The sequence below is a fragment of the Microtus oregoni genome, unplaced genomic scaffold, assembly GCF_018167655.1.
Source record: "Microtus oregoni isolate MIOR12 unplaced genomic scaffold, Mior012 000255F_ref0000239, whole genome shotgun sequence".
Lineage (NCBI taxonomy): Eukaryota > Metazoa > Chordata > Mammalia > Rodentia > Cricetidae > Microtus > Microtus oregoni.
In genome coordinates this window covers 53,943-69,154 of record NW_024544931.1, presented here as the reverse complement: position 1 = coordinate 69,154, position 15,212 = coordinate 53,943, and the positions used below count along the sequence as shown (strand labels likewise).

Genomic DNA, 15,212 nt, shown 5'->3' with positions numbered 1-15,212 from the left:
ACTGCCAACTTGGAGGCCCTCTCTGAATCACAGTTGAACCCAGAAGATTTTGCTTCAATGATGTTGGCTTCTTACTCATTGCAGCCAGTTCTTCAGCCTCAGCTGACCTGGAACAACAGATTCTTAATTCACAGTTTCACATGAACAGCCTCAGTAGTCTGCTTCCATTGTCTGCACTGTTTGACATTTCCACTTTCCAAACTCTTAGCCCACTAAAGCTCTGCACACTCAATGGATTTTTCCAGCCCAAAGTCCCAGATGCCAGCACAGTGCTCTCTAAAGCGGCACGGTTCTGTCACAGGAACACTACACCCTCAGTGCCCGTCTCTGTCTTAGCTTGCTCTGCTGCTGCTGTGCTAAAACACTAACCAAAACCAACTTTAGGAAGGAAGGGGTTTTGGCTTGCCTTTCCGCGTCACTGTCCATCACCAGGGGAAACTGAGCAGGGGCTCCAGGCACGAACCTGAGGCAAGAACTAAACAGACCGTGGAAGAGTGCTGCTTACTGGCTTGTGCCGTTTGCTTCCTTACACTACCTAAGACCGCCTGCCCAGCGGCGGCACGACCCACGTGGGCTGGACTCTCCCATATCCATCATCCAGAAAATGCACCATAAGCCAATCTGATGGAGGCACAGCCTCAACTGAGGCTCTCTCTTCCAGGCGCCCGGTGACTTCAGTTTGTATAAAGTTGACAAAAGAGACAAAACAGTACCACCCCCCTGCTCAGTGAAGATTTTAGCCCCAGGGGTCCTAGATCCTACTGCGGTCTTCCATTGATTCTACCATCATCCCATCTTTCCTTCCCCCTTTACAGCTTATACTCCATGGTCCCACTGCCATGGCTCCTAGCTGTGTTGCCTGTCCCCCATGCCCATTGTCCCCTGGCTGCCTAGCCTAGGTAAGCCCAGCTGTCCCCCAACATCTGATCCCTTTGCTATTTGTTCCCTAGACCTGCTGTTGCTGGCTTCAACCTGTCTGCAACTCCTTTCTCCACTCCTTTCTCCCCTGATTTCATCAAGCCTCCTAACTTTAGAATTAAGTCTCTTGGGTTGTGTTCCCCCAGCCGATCCTGAAACTGTTTCAGGTGAAAGTCAGCCAGGGTAGGGAGCCACCTGGTAAACCAGCTACCACAGTGGACAGTGGGAGCTTGATCCCACAGAGACTGAGGTGTAAACTGAAGAGGGGGAGTTGGCTGTGTGGATCCCCAGAGCTGCAGCCACAGTTAAAAGCTACAAACAAGCTTAACTGCGCAGCAGCAGGCACAGGGCAGATCCTCCCATGTGGGCAGGCCCAGGACTAGAGTGGCCTATATGCTGAGGAGCCCCAGTATTGTCTGCAGTCCAGATCTCTTCTGAACTGACTCACCCAGCAGCCTGCGGACAGCTGGACATCCAGACACACTCAGCTATCTAACGAACATCTGAAACTTAAAACGACCCAGGCCACTTCTCCTCCAGAAACTCCAAATGATGATAATACATTCTTCCAATTCCTCCCGCAACTCCAGCACCCTCACTTTAACTCACCGTTCACATCCATTCCTCAGCTTAAAGCTCAACTTTAGAAGGGATCCGGAGGACCACCACCATGGTTCAACAGGTGGAGATGTCTGCTGCTGGGTCCCGGGCCCCATGTGGGAGAAAGAGAAAACCAACTCCCACAAGTTAGTTTTGAAAAAAAATTAATTTTAAAATGTTTTTAAAAGTCCTCTAGAGCCGGGCACCTTTAATGCCATCCCTTGGGAGGCAGAGGCAGGTAGATCTTTGAGTTCAAGGCCAGCCTGCCTACAGAGTAAGTTTCAGGACAGCCAAGGCTATGCAGAGAAACCCTATCTCGAAAAACAAAACCAAAAGAGTAATCTAGGCTCTGGCCATGCCTTGCCATCAAAGCCAGGAGTGCTCTGGTCCAGGCATCAGCATCTCTAACCTGGATGGTTTGAGGAACCACCTAGCTGTCACATTGACTGAGCCCGGCTCAGTTCTGTTCTCACAGAAGTGTGCCTCAGCTCTGAGACTGGCTTGTATGCAAATGCCCTGAACTGGCAGCAGTTACAGCTCCATAAGCGCATCGTGAACTGAAAATAGAAGTCAGAGAGGCAACAATTACCCCTGCTCCACCGGGTGTCCTGGTCAGCCACACAGCAAAGGCTGTTTCCACATCTAGACATGCAGCTGAGTGGGCTCAGGGCCTCTGCCCAGCGTTGTAACGTTTATAGCATGGCTGGGCTTAGGGAAACTTCAGAACCGTGATTAGAAGTCGTCTCTAGGGCCAGTGAGATGGCTCAGTGGGCAAAGGCGCTTGTCAACAAGCCTGACAACCTGAGTTTGATCCCTGAGATCCACATAAAGGAAGATGGGGAGAATCAACTCCACAGTGTCATCCTTTGAGCTCTACATGGGCACATGCGTGTGCATGCACACACAGTAAGTATGTAAAAATAAAATCTAAAAAGAACGGCTTCTACTTTACATACTCATGGTGCTTTTGCATGATCAGTAAGTCAGAAAATTATAAAACCTAAGTCAGTGCTCAGCTATGTAAGCGAAAGCCAAACACACTGCAGATAGAACAGCCTATAACGTGTAATGATGCTAAGCTGGGAGTTAAAAGGCTGGGGGTGGAGCTCGCTCAGTAGAATGCTACGTAGCATTCATAGAGCCCTGGGTTCCATCCTCAACACCATAAATAAACCAGGCATGACAGTGTGTGCATGCCTGTGTTCTAAGTACTCAGGTGGTGGAGGTAAGATCAGAAATTCAAAGGCAGAACCAGGCAGTGGTGGCACACACCTTTAATCCCAGCACTCAGGAGGCAGAGACAGGTGAATTTCTTTGAGTTTGAGGCCAGCCTGGTCTACAGAGTGAGTTCCAGGATAAACCCTAAGCTACAGAGAAACCCTGTCTCAATAAACAAATTCAAAGTCAGCCTTAGCTACCCAGCTCTAGGGCAGCCTGGAATACATGAGACTCTGCCTCAGAATAGTTAAGCGCGTCACACAAAGTAGGGCCCAGGGCCGATGTCTTCCTGAGTGATGCCTGACTGACATTTAGAGTAATTCAGCATTTTAAACCGCTTCTGAAGTACAGGAAAGGAGAGAGGAATATAACCGAGTTCATTCTACAAGGTCAGTATTACACTGATAGCAGCCAGGAAACTAGAAAGCAATCACTCTTGTTATTGTTATAGGGTGTCCAACAGTAAAGGTGTCGCCAGGACTTTGCATGTGGCATTGCACCTCAATCGATCCTCTTCCCCTGTGTTCCTTGCCCCGGGGAGGGTCCCCTTCCTTCCCTGCCACTCCACTTCTGCTTTCTTACCTCACAGATTCCATTACCCTTTCTTCTCCTCCAGAGCAGCATCTTATGAAAACAGGCTAGCAAGCCAAATATCTAATACACACGCACGTACGCACACATGCACCCACGCACCAGAAGCATGGTAGCCAAAGATGGTGCAGGTATACTGAACCACATCAGTGCAGTGCAGGACTCAGTCGAGCAGAAAGGGAATGTGTACCACAGAGAGACACCAGCGAATCATCTACATGATAGGAGGTGATAGCCCAAGTAGAGAACTCTTACAATGCAGCAAATTCTTAAGTCAAGTTTTACTTTATGGGTGGGGTGTTTGCCTTTCTATATGTCTGTACACCATGTCCATGTAGTGCCCATGGAGACCAGGAGAAGGCACTGGATCTACCAGCACTAAACTTACAGACCATTGTAATCCTTACGGGTGCTGGGTCCTCTGCAAGACCACCTAGTGTTTTTAACTGCTTAGCCATCGCTAGCCTCCACAATGTGGCAGTTCCTAAAAACCGATTTCAAAATGGGCAAAGAACTTGAATATGTATTTGTCAAGAGAAGTGGGGGAGGGGATAAAAACCAGGCATGGTGCTTCATACCTGTAATACCAACACTTGGAAGATAGGACAACAGTATCGGTAGTAACTCAGGGCCAGCCTGGGATACATAGTAACTTAAAAGGCAGGCTGGATTACAGGAGACCCTGTCTAAATAAATAGGCAAATAGCCAGGCAGTGGTGTATGCCTTTAATCCCAGCACTTGGGAGGCAGAAGCAGGTGGATCTCTGTGAGTTCGAGGCCAGCCTGGTCTACAAGACTTAGTTTCACGACAGGCTCCAAGGCTACAGAGAAATCCTGTCTCGAAAAACCAACCAACCAAACAAACAAACAAACAAAACCCAAATAGGCAAATAAACCCACAAGTGATTTTTCAGCATCCTTAAATACTAGAAAAGTGCAAATCTCTAGAGAGATGGCTCAGTGGTTAGCAGCACTAGCTGCCCTTCCAAAGGACCCAGGTTTGATTCCCAGCACCCACATGCAGACTCACAACTGTATGTAACTCCAGTTTCATGAGACCTGATGCCTTCTTTTGACCTCTATAGGAACCAGGTATGCAAGGTGTCCATCCATATATGAAGGCAAAGCCACAACACAACACTTTCAGAGCTATTAGGGTGACTGCTAACTCTGTCTCTCTGTCTCCCCCCCACACACACTCACACACACACAGTGGGTGAGATTTAGAGAGTGTAGATCCCCATGTACTATTAGTGGAATGTGAAACCTTTAAACCATTTAAACACTATTCTATTTGCAATTATATGTGTGTGCACATGTTTGTGTGTGGGTATGTGCATGTGTGTGCACATGTTTGTGTGTGGGTATGTGCATGCGTGTGCACGTTTGTGTGTGGGTATGTGCATGTGTGTGTGTGCACATGTTTGTGTGTGGGTATGTGCATGCGTGTGCACGTTTGTGTGTGGGTATGTGCATGTGTGTGTGCACATGTTTGTGTGTGGGTATGTGCATGTGTGTGCACGTTTGTGTGTGGGTATGTGCACATGAGTGCAGTTCACTTAGAAGAGGCCAGAGGTGTCAGACCCTCTGGAGCTGGAGTTATAGGCAGAAATTCTTAGGAATTATATTCTAGGGGCTAGAGAGATGGCTTAATTGTTAAGAACCTGTACTGCTCTTCTAGACCTAAATTCAGTTCCCAGCACCCACATGGCACCTCACAACTACTTGTAACTCCAGCCCCAGGGGATCTGATACCCCTCTAGCCCCCAGGCATGTGGCACACACAGAGAGACACATAAATACAAATAATTTTGATTAGCATAGGATTTATCGGTTCCATTTCTGGAATATACCCAAAGCAACCGAAATCGCTCTATGATCTATGATTGGCACAGCAGCCAAGAGGCAGCAGACCACACACTCACAAGGTCTTCATATTGTGAAATATTAGCCCTACAAGGAAGGAAGTTCTGATGCACACAGCAGTGTGGATGAGCCTTGGGGACAATAAGCCAAGCACAAAACCAGTTGCAAGAGGAAAACTACCGCACTGGTCCGTGTGCACGAGGTACCTAAAACAGTCAAGTTTGTAGAGATCGGAGTCACAGTGATCTCAGGGCCTGGGCAAAGTGGGATCTGGAAAGCGCAGGCTCTGTTTCTGGAGAGATCTGGGCTTCAGCTGCGCAGAGCACGCTTAGCAATCCTGAGTTCAACACATAAAAATGGGAGCAGTATTAGCCAGGCAACCGTGGCTCGTGCCTTTAATCCCAGGGTGGCAGAGACAGATGGATCTCCAAGTTCCAGGACAGCCAGGGCCACACAGAGAAATCCTGTCTCATAAAGCCAAAACTGAATAAATAATGGGAGAAGGTTGGGTTTATATGTTTGCTGCCACGGTTTAATGGAAGCGCAGTGGAGAGGCAGGTGAGTCCAGTCAGTGTGGCTCAGTGTGCCTGCATCCTAGCTCTGTCGGCTGAGGGGCTAAAGTGTGGTGCCATGCTGGCGACGATGCACAGAGTGCTGCCCCTTCATCTCAGAGCACCCCTTCAAGGAAACGAGCCAGGCACCTTGAAGAAGCTGATTTGGGACAGAGGGGAAAGAAGATAGCCTCAAACTCACGGTTCTTCACTCAAATCTGAGTGCCGAGGTTACAGGTGTGGCTCCTACCTGACTTGCTGCTGGGAAATTAAAATAATTTTCAACAAAGAGCATTCAGTTTATCCAAAATCATCATCACCATCACAGGACCTCTCTGTGAGTGGTGGCACACATCTTTGATTCTAGTGCACCAAGGGTAGATAGAAGGCAGGTGGTTCTCTGTTGAGTTCAAGGCCAGCCAGGGTTCCACAGTGAGACTTTGTCTCAAACAAACAAACTGGGACAGGGGCTGGAGCATGGCTCAGTTGGAAAAGTACTTGCTATGCAAATGTAAGGACTAGAGTTCAGATCCACAGCACCCACATCAAACACTGGCCGCAGCCCTGTGTGCCCACAATCAAGCACTGGGGAGGCGGAAGCAGGACTATCTCAGGGGCTAGCTGGAAGCCATTCTAGGGAATCAGCCCAGGTTCAGTAAGGAAGCCCACCCAGAGAAAACTAAGGTGGAGATTGCTTGATGAAGACTCCTGGCATCAACCTCTGGCCTCCATCCCTCCACTCACAACTGTGAGCTCAAGTGCACTCAGACACCACTATACAAACAGGCAAACCTCACACACACAGCCACACACACACACAGCCACACACACACACAGCCACACACACACACAGCCACACATACACACAGCCACAGACACACACACACACAGCCACACACACACACACAGCCACACACACACACACAGCCACACACACACAGCCACACACACAGCCACACACACACACACAGCCACACACACACACACAGCCACACACACACACAGCCACACACACACACAGCCACACACACACAGCCACACACACACACAGCCACACACACACACAGCCACACACACACAGCCACACACACAGCCATACACACACACAGCCACACACACACAGCCACACACACAGCCATACACACACACAGCCCCCCCCACAGCCCCCCCCCCCCCACACACACACTTGCGGGAAAAAGCAATTGGAACCAGTAATGAATGCTTACCTACACTCCAAGGGAAACCTTTAACACAACAAAACAAAAGAGGACTGGAGTGTAGCTCGGTGGCAGAGTGCGTCCCTGGCACGAGAAAGGCCTTTGGTTCAAGTGCCAATACTAGCAAACAAGCACACAATAGTGAAGGAAATAAAGACTTAGTTGATAAAGTATGGAGAAGGAAATGAACGATTCACAAATTCTTGGATTGCCAAGAAAAAAGAACATGGTAGTCCCACACCTCCCCTAGTCCCAAAGAATAAAATACTCTTGGAATAAAAAAAAGTAAAGCTGGTGGGCTGGAGAGATGGCTCAGAGGTTAAGAGCACTGACTGTTTTTCCAGAGGTCCTGAGTTCAATTCCCAGCAACCACATGGTGGCTCACAACCATCAGTAATGAAATCTGGTGCCCTCTTCTGGCCTGCAGGCATACATGCAGAGAGAACACACTGTATAAAAAATAAATAAATAAATCTTTTGCCGGGCGGTGGTGGCGCACGCCTTTAATCCCAGCACTTGGGAGGCAGAGGTAGGCGGATCTCTGTGAGTTCGAGACCAGCCTGGTCTACAGAGCTAGTTCCAGGACAGGCTCCAGAGCCGCAGAGAAATCCTGTCTCGAAAAAACTAAATAAATAAATAAATAAATAAATAAAGTAAAGCTATGGAGATATACCAACAGAGGGAAATTTGTCCAATGGGAACAAAAGTTGAAGATGAGACTCCAGGAAGCAGAAAACAAAGAAAATCCATAACAGTTCCAATGAGTAAAGTCTCCCTGCTCTCATTTTGTGTGTGTGTGCGCGTGCACATGTGTGTTGTGTATGTGTGTTTATATGCTCACATAATTGTTCTAATCTATGTGCCTTGTGAAGGACAAAAGAAGAAGAAAGGAGGGCTTGGTCAGTTTTGGTCAGAGGTCTTTGGATATCTATCCAGCAGGTAAAATCGGCCACCCCAAAGCACATCACTGGAAACTGGAGCATGAAGACTAAGAAAATCCATCCACTTTCCCAATAAGGCTGAGAGAAGACAGAAGCTCAAAAGGACTTGGGCTCTGTAGCCTCAGACAAACCTTTAAAATTCTGAAAGAAACTGTTTCCCATCTAAAATGTTTTTGCTTGGCTAAACTGTGTACTTATCTGAGATTAAAATAAAGATATTTAGATACACACTTTCTCAAAGGCTTTACAGCTTGCACACCTTTCATTAAAAAGCTCTCAGGAGGAGCTTGGGAGATGGCTCAATGTGCATTAAATGCTTGCCCTGCGAGCATAAGGGCCCGGGTTCGGATCCTCCACATCCACATATAAAGGCTGGCATCGTGGAGCACACCCATAGCCCCGGGTTTACTGGCCAGCCAGACTGGCTGAAACAAGCCCCCGTTTCAGTGAGAGACCCCGTCTCAAAGAAATAATAGCAAGTGATAGGAGTAGATATCTATAGTCAAGCGGCTTGTGTGTTCACATACGTACAGACAGAGAAGAGCACGCACGCACACACACACACACGCACACACTACATAACAAAAGACAAAACCAAGAAGAATGTTCAACTGCTTCAAGCCTCCCACGGTGTCCACATGTACTGTACATGGCATGGTTCCTCCATTAAAAATATGCACAACTTCTATGATTTTGTATATCCGTTAAAATTACCTGTTTAAAAAAACACAACCTAAAAGAAAGTTACTACAGGCATCTCCTTGAGAAAGAGGAGAATCTGGGAACAAGGATTAGGAGAGCACGGGGTGTTGGTGGGGTGCAAACAGCAAACTCCCTGTGCCCAGGTGGTCTGGAAGGTTAGCGGGAGCGGTTCCCAATCAGGGCCATAGGAGAGTCCTGAGAAGGAGAATTTAGGCTTAAATCACTGAGAGAAAAACAAAACAAAACAGAAAAAACTACCTGGTTCCCCACACCTAGAATCCCATCATTCAGGGAAGAGGCAGGAGGATGGCACTGAGTTTGAGGCCAATTAGGTCTACACAGGGAGACCTTGACTCCAAAAACACACAGTAACGACAGCAACAAACTCTGTAGTACCCAACATTTCTATACTACTTACAAAATCTGGAGGTCCACTGCCACAGTTTTGCAGATACCAACAGAAGAGGTGTTCTCGACTCACAGACAGGTAGCACCCCACTTCTCCAAGCAGGATGCGGGGAGCCAGACCCTCCAGTACACCGTGGGCCGAGTGGGAAGCTGGAAGCCCTGGTTTAGGGACCTGGCCTTTTGCTCTGAGGATAATGGACTCTCTTCCTGTGTGCTGTGCAGACACCCTTAAAGGCTAAGCCAAACCGGCTCACTTGAAAGTGTGGGAGACCCTGTTGAGAACCAAGAGCCACACCGCCCCACATCTTTTCTGAAATTCCTGGCAAGTAAAACTCCCATAAAAATCAAATAAACAGTTGTACTTACCAAAACAATCACCACAATCGCACCAGCAATCACGCTTCTCCCAATCTGTCACCTACTCTTTGCAAAAGAGACCCAGAGCCTGGAGCAATCCAGAAAGAGTAAAAGTGGTCCTGACACTCCCGCAGGTACCAAAGCAAGCAGAGGGGCAGGCCGGAACCTACCCCTACCAAGTTACTTCTGGAAAGCCGTAAACTGCCCAGCTGCAGCCCATGGGCCTGAGTGCCCCCAAGCACGGGCCACGCTCTGTAAATTGGTTTCTCATGGTGTAAATGGGTAATTGAACCCGGCTGGATATGAAGCCCAGTCCTGGCATTTATCCCAGCCCTCCAAAGACAGAGGCAAAATTGCCACAACTTCAAGGCCATCTTGGTCTAAAACCGTCTGACATTGTGGTCTACAAAGTTCACACTCAAGAACAGCAAAGAAGTTACAGACGCGTAGCTTGTTTGTTTGTTTGTTTATTGATTTCTTTGTGTGGCCCTGGTTGTCCTGTATCTCTTCTGCAGACCAGGCTGGCCTCGAACTCAGAGAACTCAGAGATCCGCCTGCCTCTGTCTCCCAGCGGCTGGGATAAAGCCTAGGCCACCACGGCTCAGCTTTTTTGATTTCTGTTTTTTGAGACAATGTCTAGTTTTGCAGCGCTGGCTGGTCTGGAGTTTTGGCAAGTGTGTCCAACTTGCAGCTATGAAAGCAGTCAAGCACACATCTTTAAACTGACTGAAACATGAAAATTTAAAAATAAAACAAGTGTCGGGCGGTGGTGGTGCATGCCTTTAATCCCAGCGTTTTGGAGGCAGAGGTGGGAGAATTTCTAGATTCGAGGCCAGCCTGGTCTACATAGTGAGTTCCAGGACAGTCAGGGCTACACAGAGAAACCCTGCCTCGGGGGAAGAAAAAACAAGAAAGTTCTCAGTTCTCCTTCACTGCAGCAGGCCTGGGGGCAGTGGCCCCCGCTCCTGGTGGTGGTGGCAGGGGCAGGCTCAGGCGCTCGAGGTTCCAGGGTGCGCAAGGGCACTGGGAACCCTGGTCCAGCCGGGCCGGTTCTGCTTCGCACGGGGGAATGGGGGTAGTGGCCTCTTCCCCGCGGGGCAGCTCTTGGCCGCGCCTTCCCGGAGACCACGGAGGAGGCGGCGCGCGTCCCCTTATCGACCCCATCTCCCGTTACATAAGGCCGCGTTGCTATCTCCGCGGGCCATCGCCGCGCCAGCGCGCCTTCTCCCACGCGCGGGTGCGCCTCCCGCTGCTCCCCGCAAGCCTTCTGCGTGTCTTAAGGGGGCAAGGACGCGTTGACTCATTCATGCACCACCTAAGGTGTTTCCCCTAGCCTTCCCCCACCGAGGAGACCTCCAAGGGATCTGCCACCCACCCTGCCCTCCAGATTAAGAAACTGAAGCCTCATAGGGGTCACGAGTCTAGGCAAAGCACTCCCAAGTCCTATGGTGTGTCCAGATTGAGAAACTGAGGCCCTACAGGGGTCACTTGTCTAGGAAAAGCACTCCCAAGTCCTGTGGGACCGCCAGGGGTAGAGGCAGGTTTACAGCTCCCTGGTCTGTAGACAGGCGGGAGAAACCTCCACTGTGGACAGGGAGCTGCCAGTGCTGTTCCCAATGAGAAGAGAGCTGAGCCAGGCTGCCTGGTGCAGGAGTGAGGGCCCCAGAGTCCCTTGAGGACTCTTGTGAGAAGATGGAGTCTGGCTGAGGGAAAGAAATGGGTGGGGAAAGAGTCTAAGAAAGAAGAGAGGGGCATGAAGGGGCCGCTGTTGGCCTAAGGGAGGAAGTGGGTGAAGATGCATCTTGACATCACTACGCAATAAGCAAATGTTGCGGCCTCTGCAGAGGGTGGGTAGCTGAGAATGAGGAAAGAGTAGGGAAAAGGCCATGTGCTGGCACCCCTGCCTCTGAGGGCTGCCTGCAGGAGACAGCCCAGGAGCTGCTGCCCTTTGATCATCCTGAACGTTCTGGGAAACCTGAGGCCCTGGAGGGTCAGTCCTGCTTCTGCGGAGACTGGGAGGCAAGTGTGGGGGCCACAGTCTCTGCCATATCAGCCCTGTCAAGCTCTCTGACTTGGGCAGGAGTGCTGAGCAGCCTGCCCGCCCAGGCGAGCTCTAGTGTCCCAGCAGAATGTCCAAGGGAGATTGCCCATCGGCAGGGTTAGCATCACAACAATTTTACAGTTGAAAGATCAGGGGAGCTGGATGGTGGTAGCAAATGCCATTAATCCCAGCACTCGGGAGGCAGAGGGAGGCAGAGGCAAGTGTATCTCTGTGAGTTCGAGACCAGCCTGGTCTACAAGAGCTAGTTCCAGGACAGACTCCAAAGCTACAGAGAAACCCTGTCTTGAAAAAAAAGAGAGAGAAAGAAAGGCCAGGGGAATACCTGAGCTGACTGCATCTCATTCTGAGCTTCTACAATCCCTCCTATTTGTGAAGTTCAGGAGCCGCAGGGTGGACAGGAGTAAATTTTCCTTACTCTCTTAGTCCTGTTCGAATCCTGTACCCTTTGATGATTTATGAAATATGCTCGTTGAAATTAAGAAGGGAGGAAAGGAGAGAAAGAGAAGAAAACGTTCCCGATTCTCACAGTAGACTGATATTGCCACATGCCCAGAGGCTGCCAGGTACTAAATTCCCCAAAGGGGTCAGTATTGGACTGGCTGCCCAGGAGCCTAGGGTGGCCATCAGGTAGACATACTGGGGCGGAAGTCAGCTTTCTAATACCCACCCGGGAAACAAGCAACCACTATCTTGGAAACTCTGCCCCAGATCGTTCTCAATCAATCCACTACATCAGACTCTAGACGGCACTGGATTTTCCAAAAAAGCAAAAAAAAAAAAATCAAGATGAGTAAAGATGTGGTTTTTAGATAATGCCCAACAAAGCAGCGACCAGGGGTGAGGCGTCACCCCTTGGGCCTATAAAAGCTGCTGCAACAGGCTAAGGCCACAAGCCACCAGCTTAGGTCAGCGTACGCTTCTTCGGCTCCTCGCTTCTCTTGTTGGCTCTGGGCTTCATGGCGCTCTGGTTGACGGCAGTCCTGGCTCTCGCCTGCCTCGGTGGTCTCGCTGCCCCAAGCCCGGTGCAGCGATCCCCGGCTCCTTCCATTGTGCCCCTCAGGGAGCTTATTGAGGAGTTGATCAACATCACACAAGACCAGAGGGTGAGTAACACCCCCCCTCCCTGGAGCAGGCTGAGTCTGGCCCTGTGTGTGTGACTGAGGAAGCCCCCAGTCCCCAGGCTCAAAAGTGAGGGAGAAGAGAAGCTAGCCTGGGGAGGAGGCAGCAGTGTGGCCAGTAAATTGTAGGCCTTTACAAGTGAGCAGGTTTATGCCAAGAAAACCTGGTGAAGAGAGGTTTGTAGCTGGGAAACCGGACAGCTCTCAGACTCTCACAGTCTAGGGGCTGTCATGGCGACAGGGAAGGATTGGGATGTGGATCCAGAGCTTGCTAAGAGTGATCAAAGAATGGTGAGCAAAAGAGAGTGCCAGGGGATCCTTAAAACTCTGGGATGGCCAGTCATCGACAGGGGCCTGCATGAGGAAGGGTGGGAGTGGGGCCGAGGGATGACAACTTTGGCTCTGGAAGGCTGATTACTGTGGTTTCCAGAAGCTGTCCCTGTTTAACCAAAGTGGAGGACTTTCTCAAAATGGCGGGGCCATGGCTAACAAGTGGACCTTGAAGTAGTTGGCAGGGTCACTAGGGGCCTGGTCCCACTCCTACCAGCTCAACACAGGGGAAAGCAGGACAGGACATCTCCCAATGAGGTTTCCTACGCCATGACCCAGTCATGATGTCCCAGTCATGATGTTCCAGGCATGATGTCAAGCAGTTGGACAGGACTTGTAGCATCAATTTCCTCCCTATACCATCTCTGCTTGCACTGCCTGACCATTGATGATTGCTAAGCCTGGTGTTATGCTATGTTGTCCCTGCTGGTACCTCTACAGGCAGGCTTCATTTGGCAAGGTTCAGGGAAGTTAATGTCAGAGTCTAGACTCAGGCCTTGCAAGAATCGTATAAACCTTTGTGTGTGTCTAACATAGCACCCCACTCAGAGAACAAACTAGGAATGCATCGGACTCCTACTGCCACAGGTCTGACTTGAACAGGCCAGCAGCAGCTGCTCCCATCCCTCTACCTGACCCCACTCTGACCTTCTCAATAGGCCCCCTTGCTCTTGCCCAGACTGTGGCAAGCTTCAAAGAAACCATTGTCCCTGCCAGTAGCCGCTCAATGTTCCTCTCTCAGCTCCAGGACTCTAACCCTGCCCCCAGCCCCTCCTGTTGAGTAGACATTGGAGCTCAGGGTGTTGGGTGATTGTCAGGCCTGACTCTATGCTACACTAGGGGTACTTGTGGACCTGGTCTGGCTGGGGCAGGCCTGTGACTCTTGCTACCATCTGCTCATGGTGTCTTTCCTTCCTCAGGCTCCCCTGTGCAATGGCAGCATGGTATGGAGCGTGGACCTGAGAGCTGGCGGGGTAAGGAGCCTGGGCTTCAGGGATGTGGTGGCAGCTGGAGGCCTGGGGTTTCTTTCCTCTATTCCTGCTGCTGGGGCTTTGCAAGCCACATTCAGAGCAAGGCATGCCTGGACTATCAGGATTTGAGAGGTTGAGGCAGGAGGATTACCATAAGGAATATTTCTATATAGGAAGTTCCAGGCTGGCCTGGGCTGCAGAGTGAGAGCCTGCCCCACAGAAATCAACAGTCAAAGCACACTCTAGCTCAGTGGTTCTCAGCCTTCCAGATGCTGCGACCCTTTGATAGTAGTGGCGACCCCCAGCCAGAACATTATTTTCATTGATATTCCATAACTGTAACTTTGCTACTGTTGTGAGTCATAATGTAAATATCTGATATGCAGGATATCTGATATGTAGGATATCTGATGTGGGACCCCAAAGGGGTTGTGACCCAGAGGTTGAGGACCACCTCTAGAGGAGCTACCCACTCACTCCTCAGAATCTAGGCTCCTCCTGCCCCCTATACCCGTCTGGCCAGCCAACTGCTTTCCTGTAACCTGAGCCAGCCCAACACCTGCCCTCTTCTCCCACAGTTCTGTGCAGCCCTGGATTCCCTGACCAACATCTCCAGTTGCAAACCCATCTACAAGACCCAGAGGATACTGAATGGACTCTGTACCCGGAAGGCCTCAGTGGGGGTAAGGTTTGCTCCACCGCGGCACCCACTCCTGTTAGCCTGCTGAGCACCCCACGGATATGTCGCCCCAGGAGCGGGTCCACTATGGCAGCAGGGTCCCGATTTAGGGACTTACAGGTCCTGGGCTCAAGGGCTCCCAACTTTTACCTGAGCCACACTTGTAAAGCAGAGACAAAAACAGAACCCATCTGGCAGGGACTTTTGGGAACATTGTTTGGCACAGCCCCTTGGAAAGTCCCTGACCTTGGCGTCCTGCTAACGGGTGGGCCTCTCTGCTGTTTTACAGGTTTCCAACCTTTCAGACACCAAAATCGAACTGGCCCAGTTTATAACAAAACTGCTTACCTACTCAAGGCTACGTTATCGCCACGACAACCAATCCTGAAGACAGAAAAGCACAGACGCAGGCCCTGGGCGTCACAGTTGTGGAGCCATCGCTCTTGCTCAAAGCAGACCTTTCTTGGGGAGGCCGGGAGGAGGGCTGGGGATGGATGAGATTGGTTTAGCTTTGGCCTCAGGCTGCCTGCCTAGTGCCAGGGGGCTTAGCCTGGCAACCTCCTCTGTCCCCCCATCCCTGTGCCTGTGACCCTGCTTCATCCAGGGTAACTGAGGCAGAGAGCAACTTGGACACATTTCTTCTTGATCTTATTTATTATGGTTGTATGTTATTTAAATGAGTC

The 15,212-nt window shown here is 50.3% G+C and overlaps 1 protein-coding gene across 1 annotated transcript; it reads left to right on the top strand.

Annotated features, from left to right (window-relative positions):
- Nucleotides 1–12,372: 12,372 nt before the first annotated feature.
- LOC121445652 (interleukin-13-like) lies at nucleotides 12,373–14,917 on the top strand. Its single transcript, XM_041647794.1, has 4 exons — nucleotides 12,373–12,534; nucleotides 13,800–13,853; nucleotides 14,429–14,533; nucleotides 14,819–14,917. Exons 1-4 carry the CDS (start codon nucleotides 12,388–12,390, stop codon nucleotides 14,915–14,917), a joined length of 405 nt encoding a protein of 134 aa, XP_041503728.1. The 5' UTR covers nucleotides 12,373–12,387.
- Nucleotides 14,918–15,212: the final 295 nt, after the last annotated feature.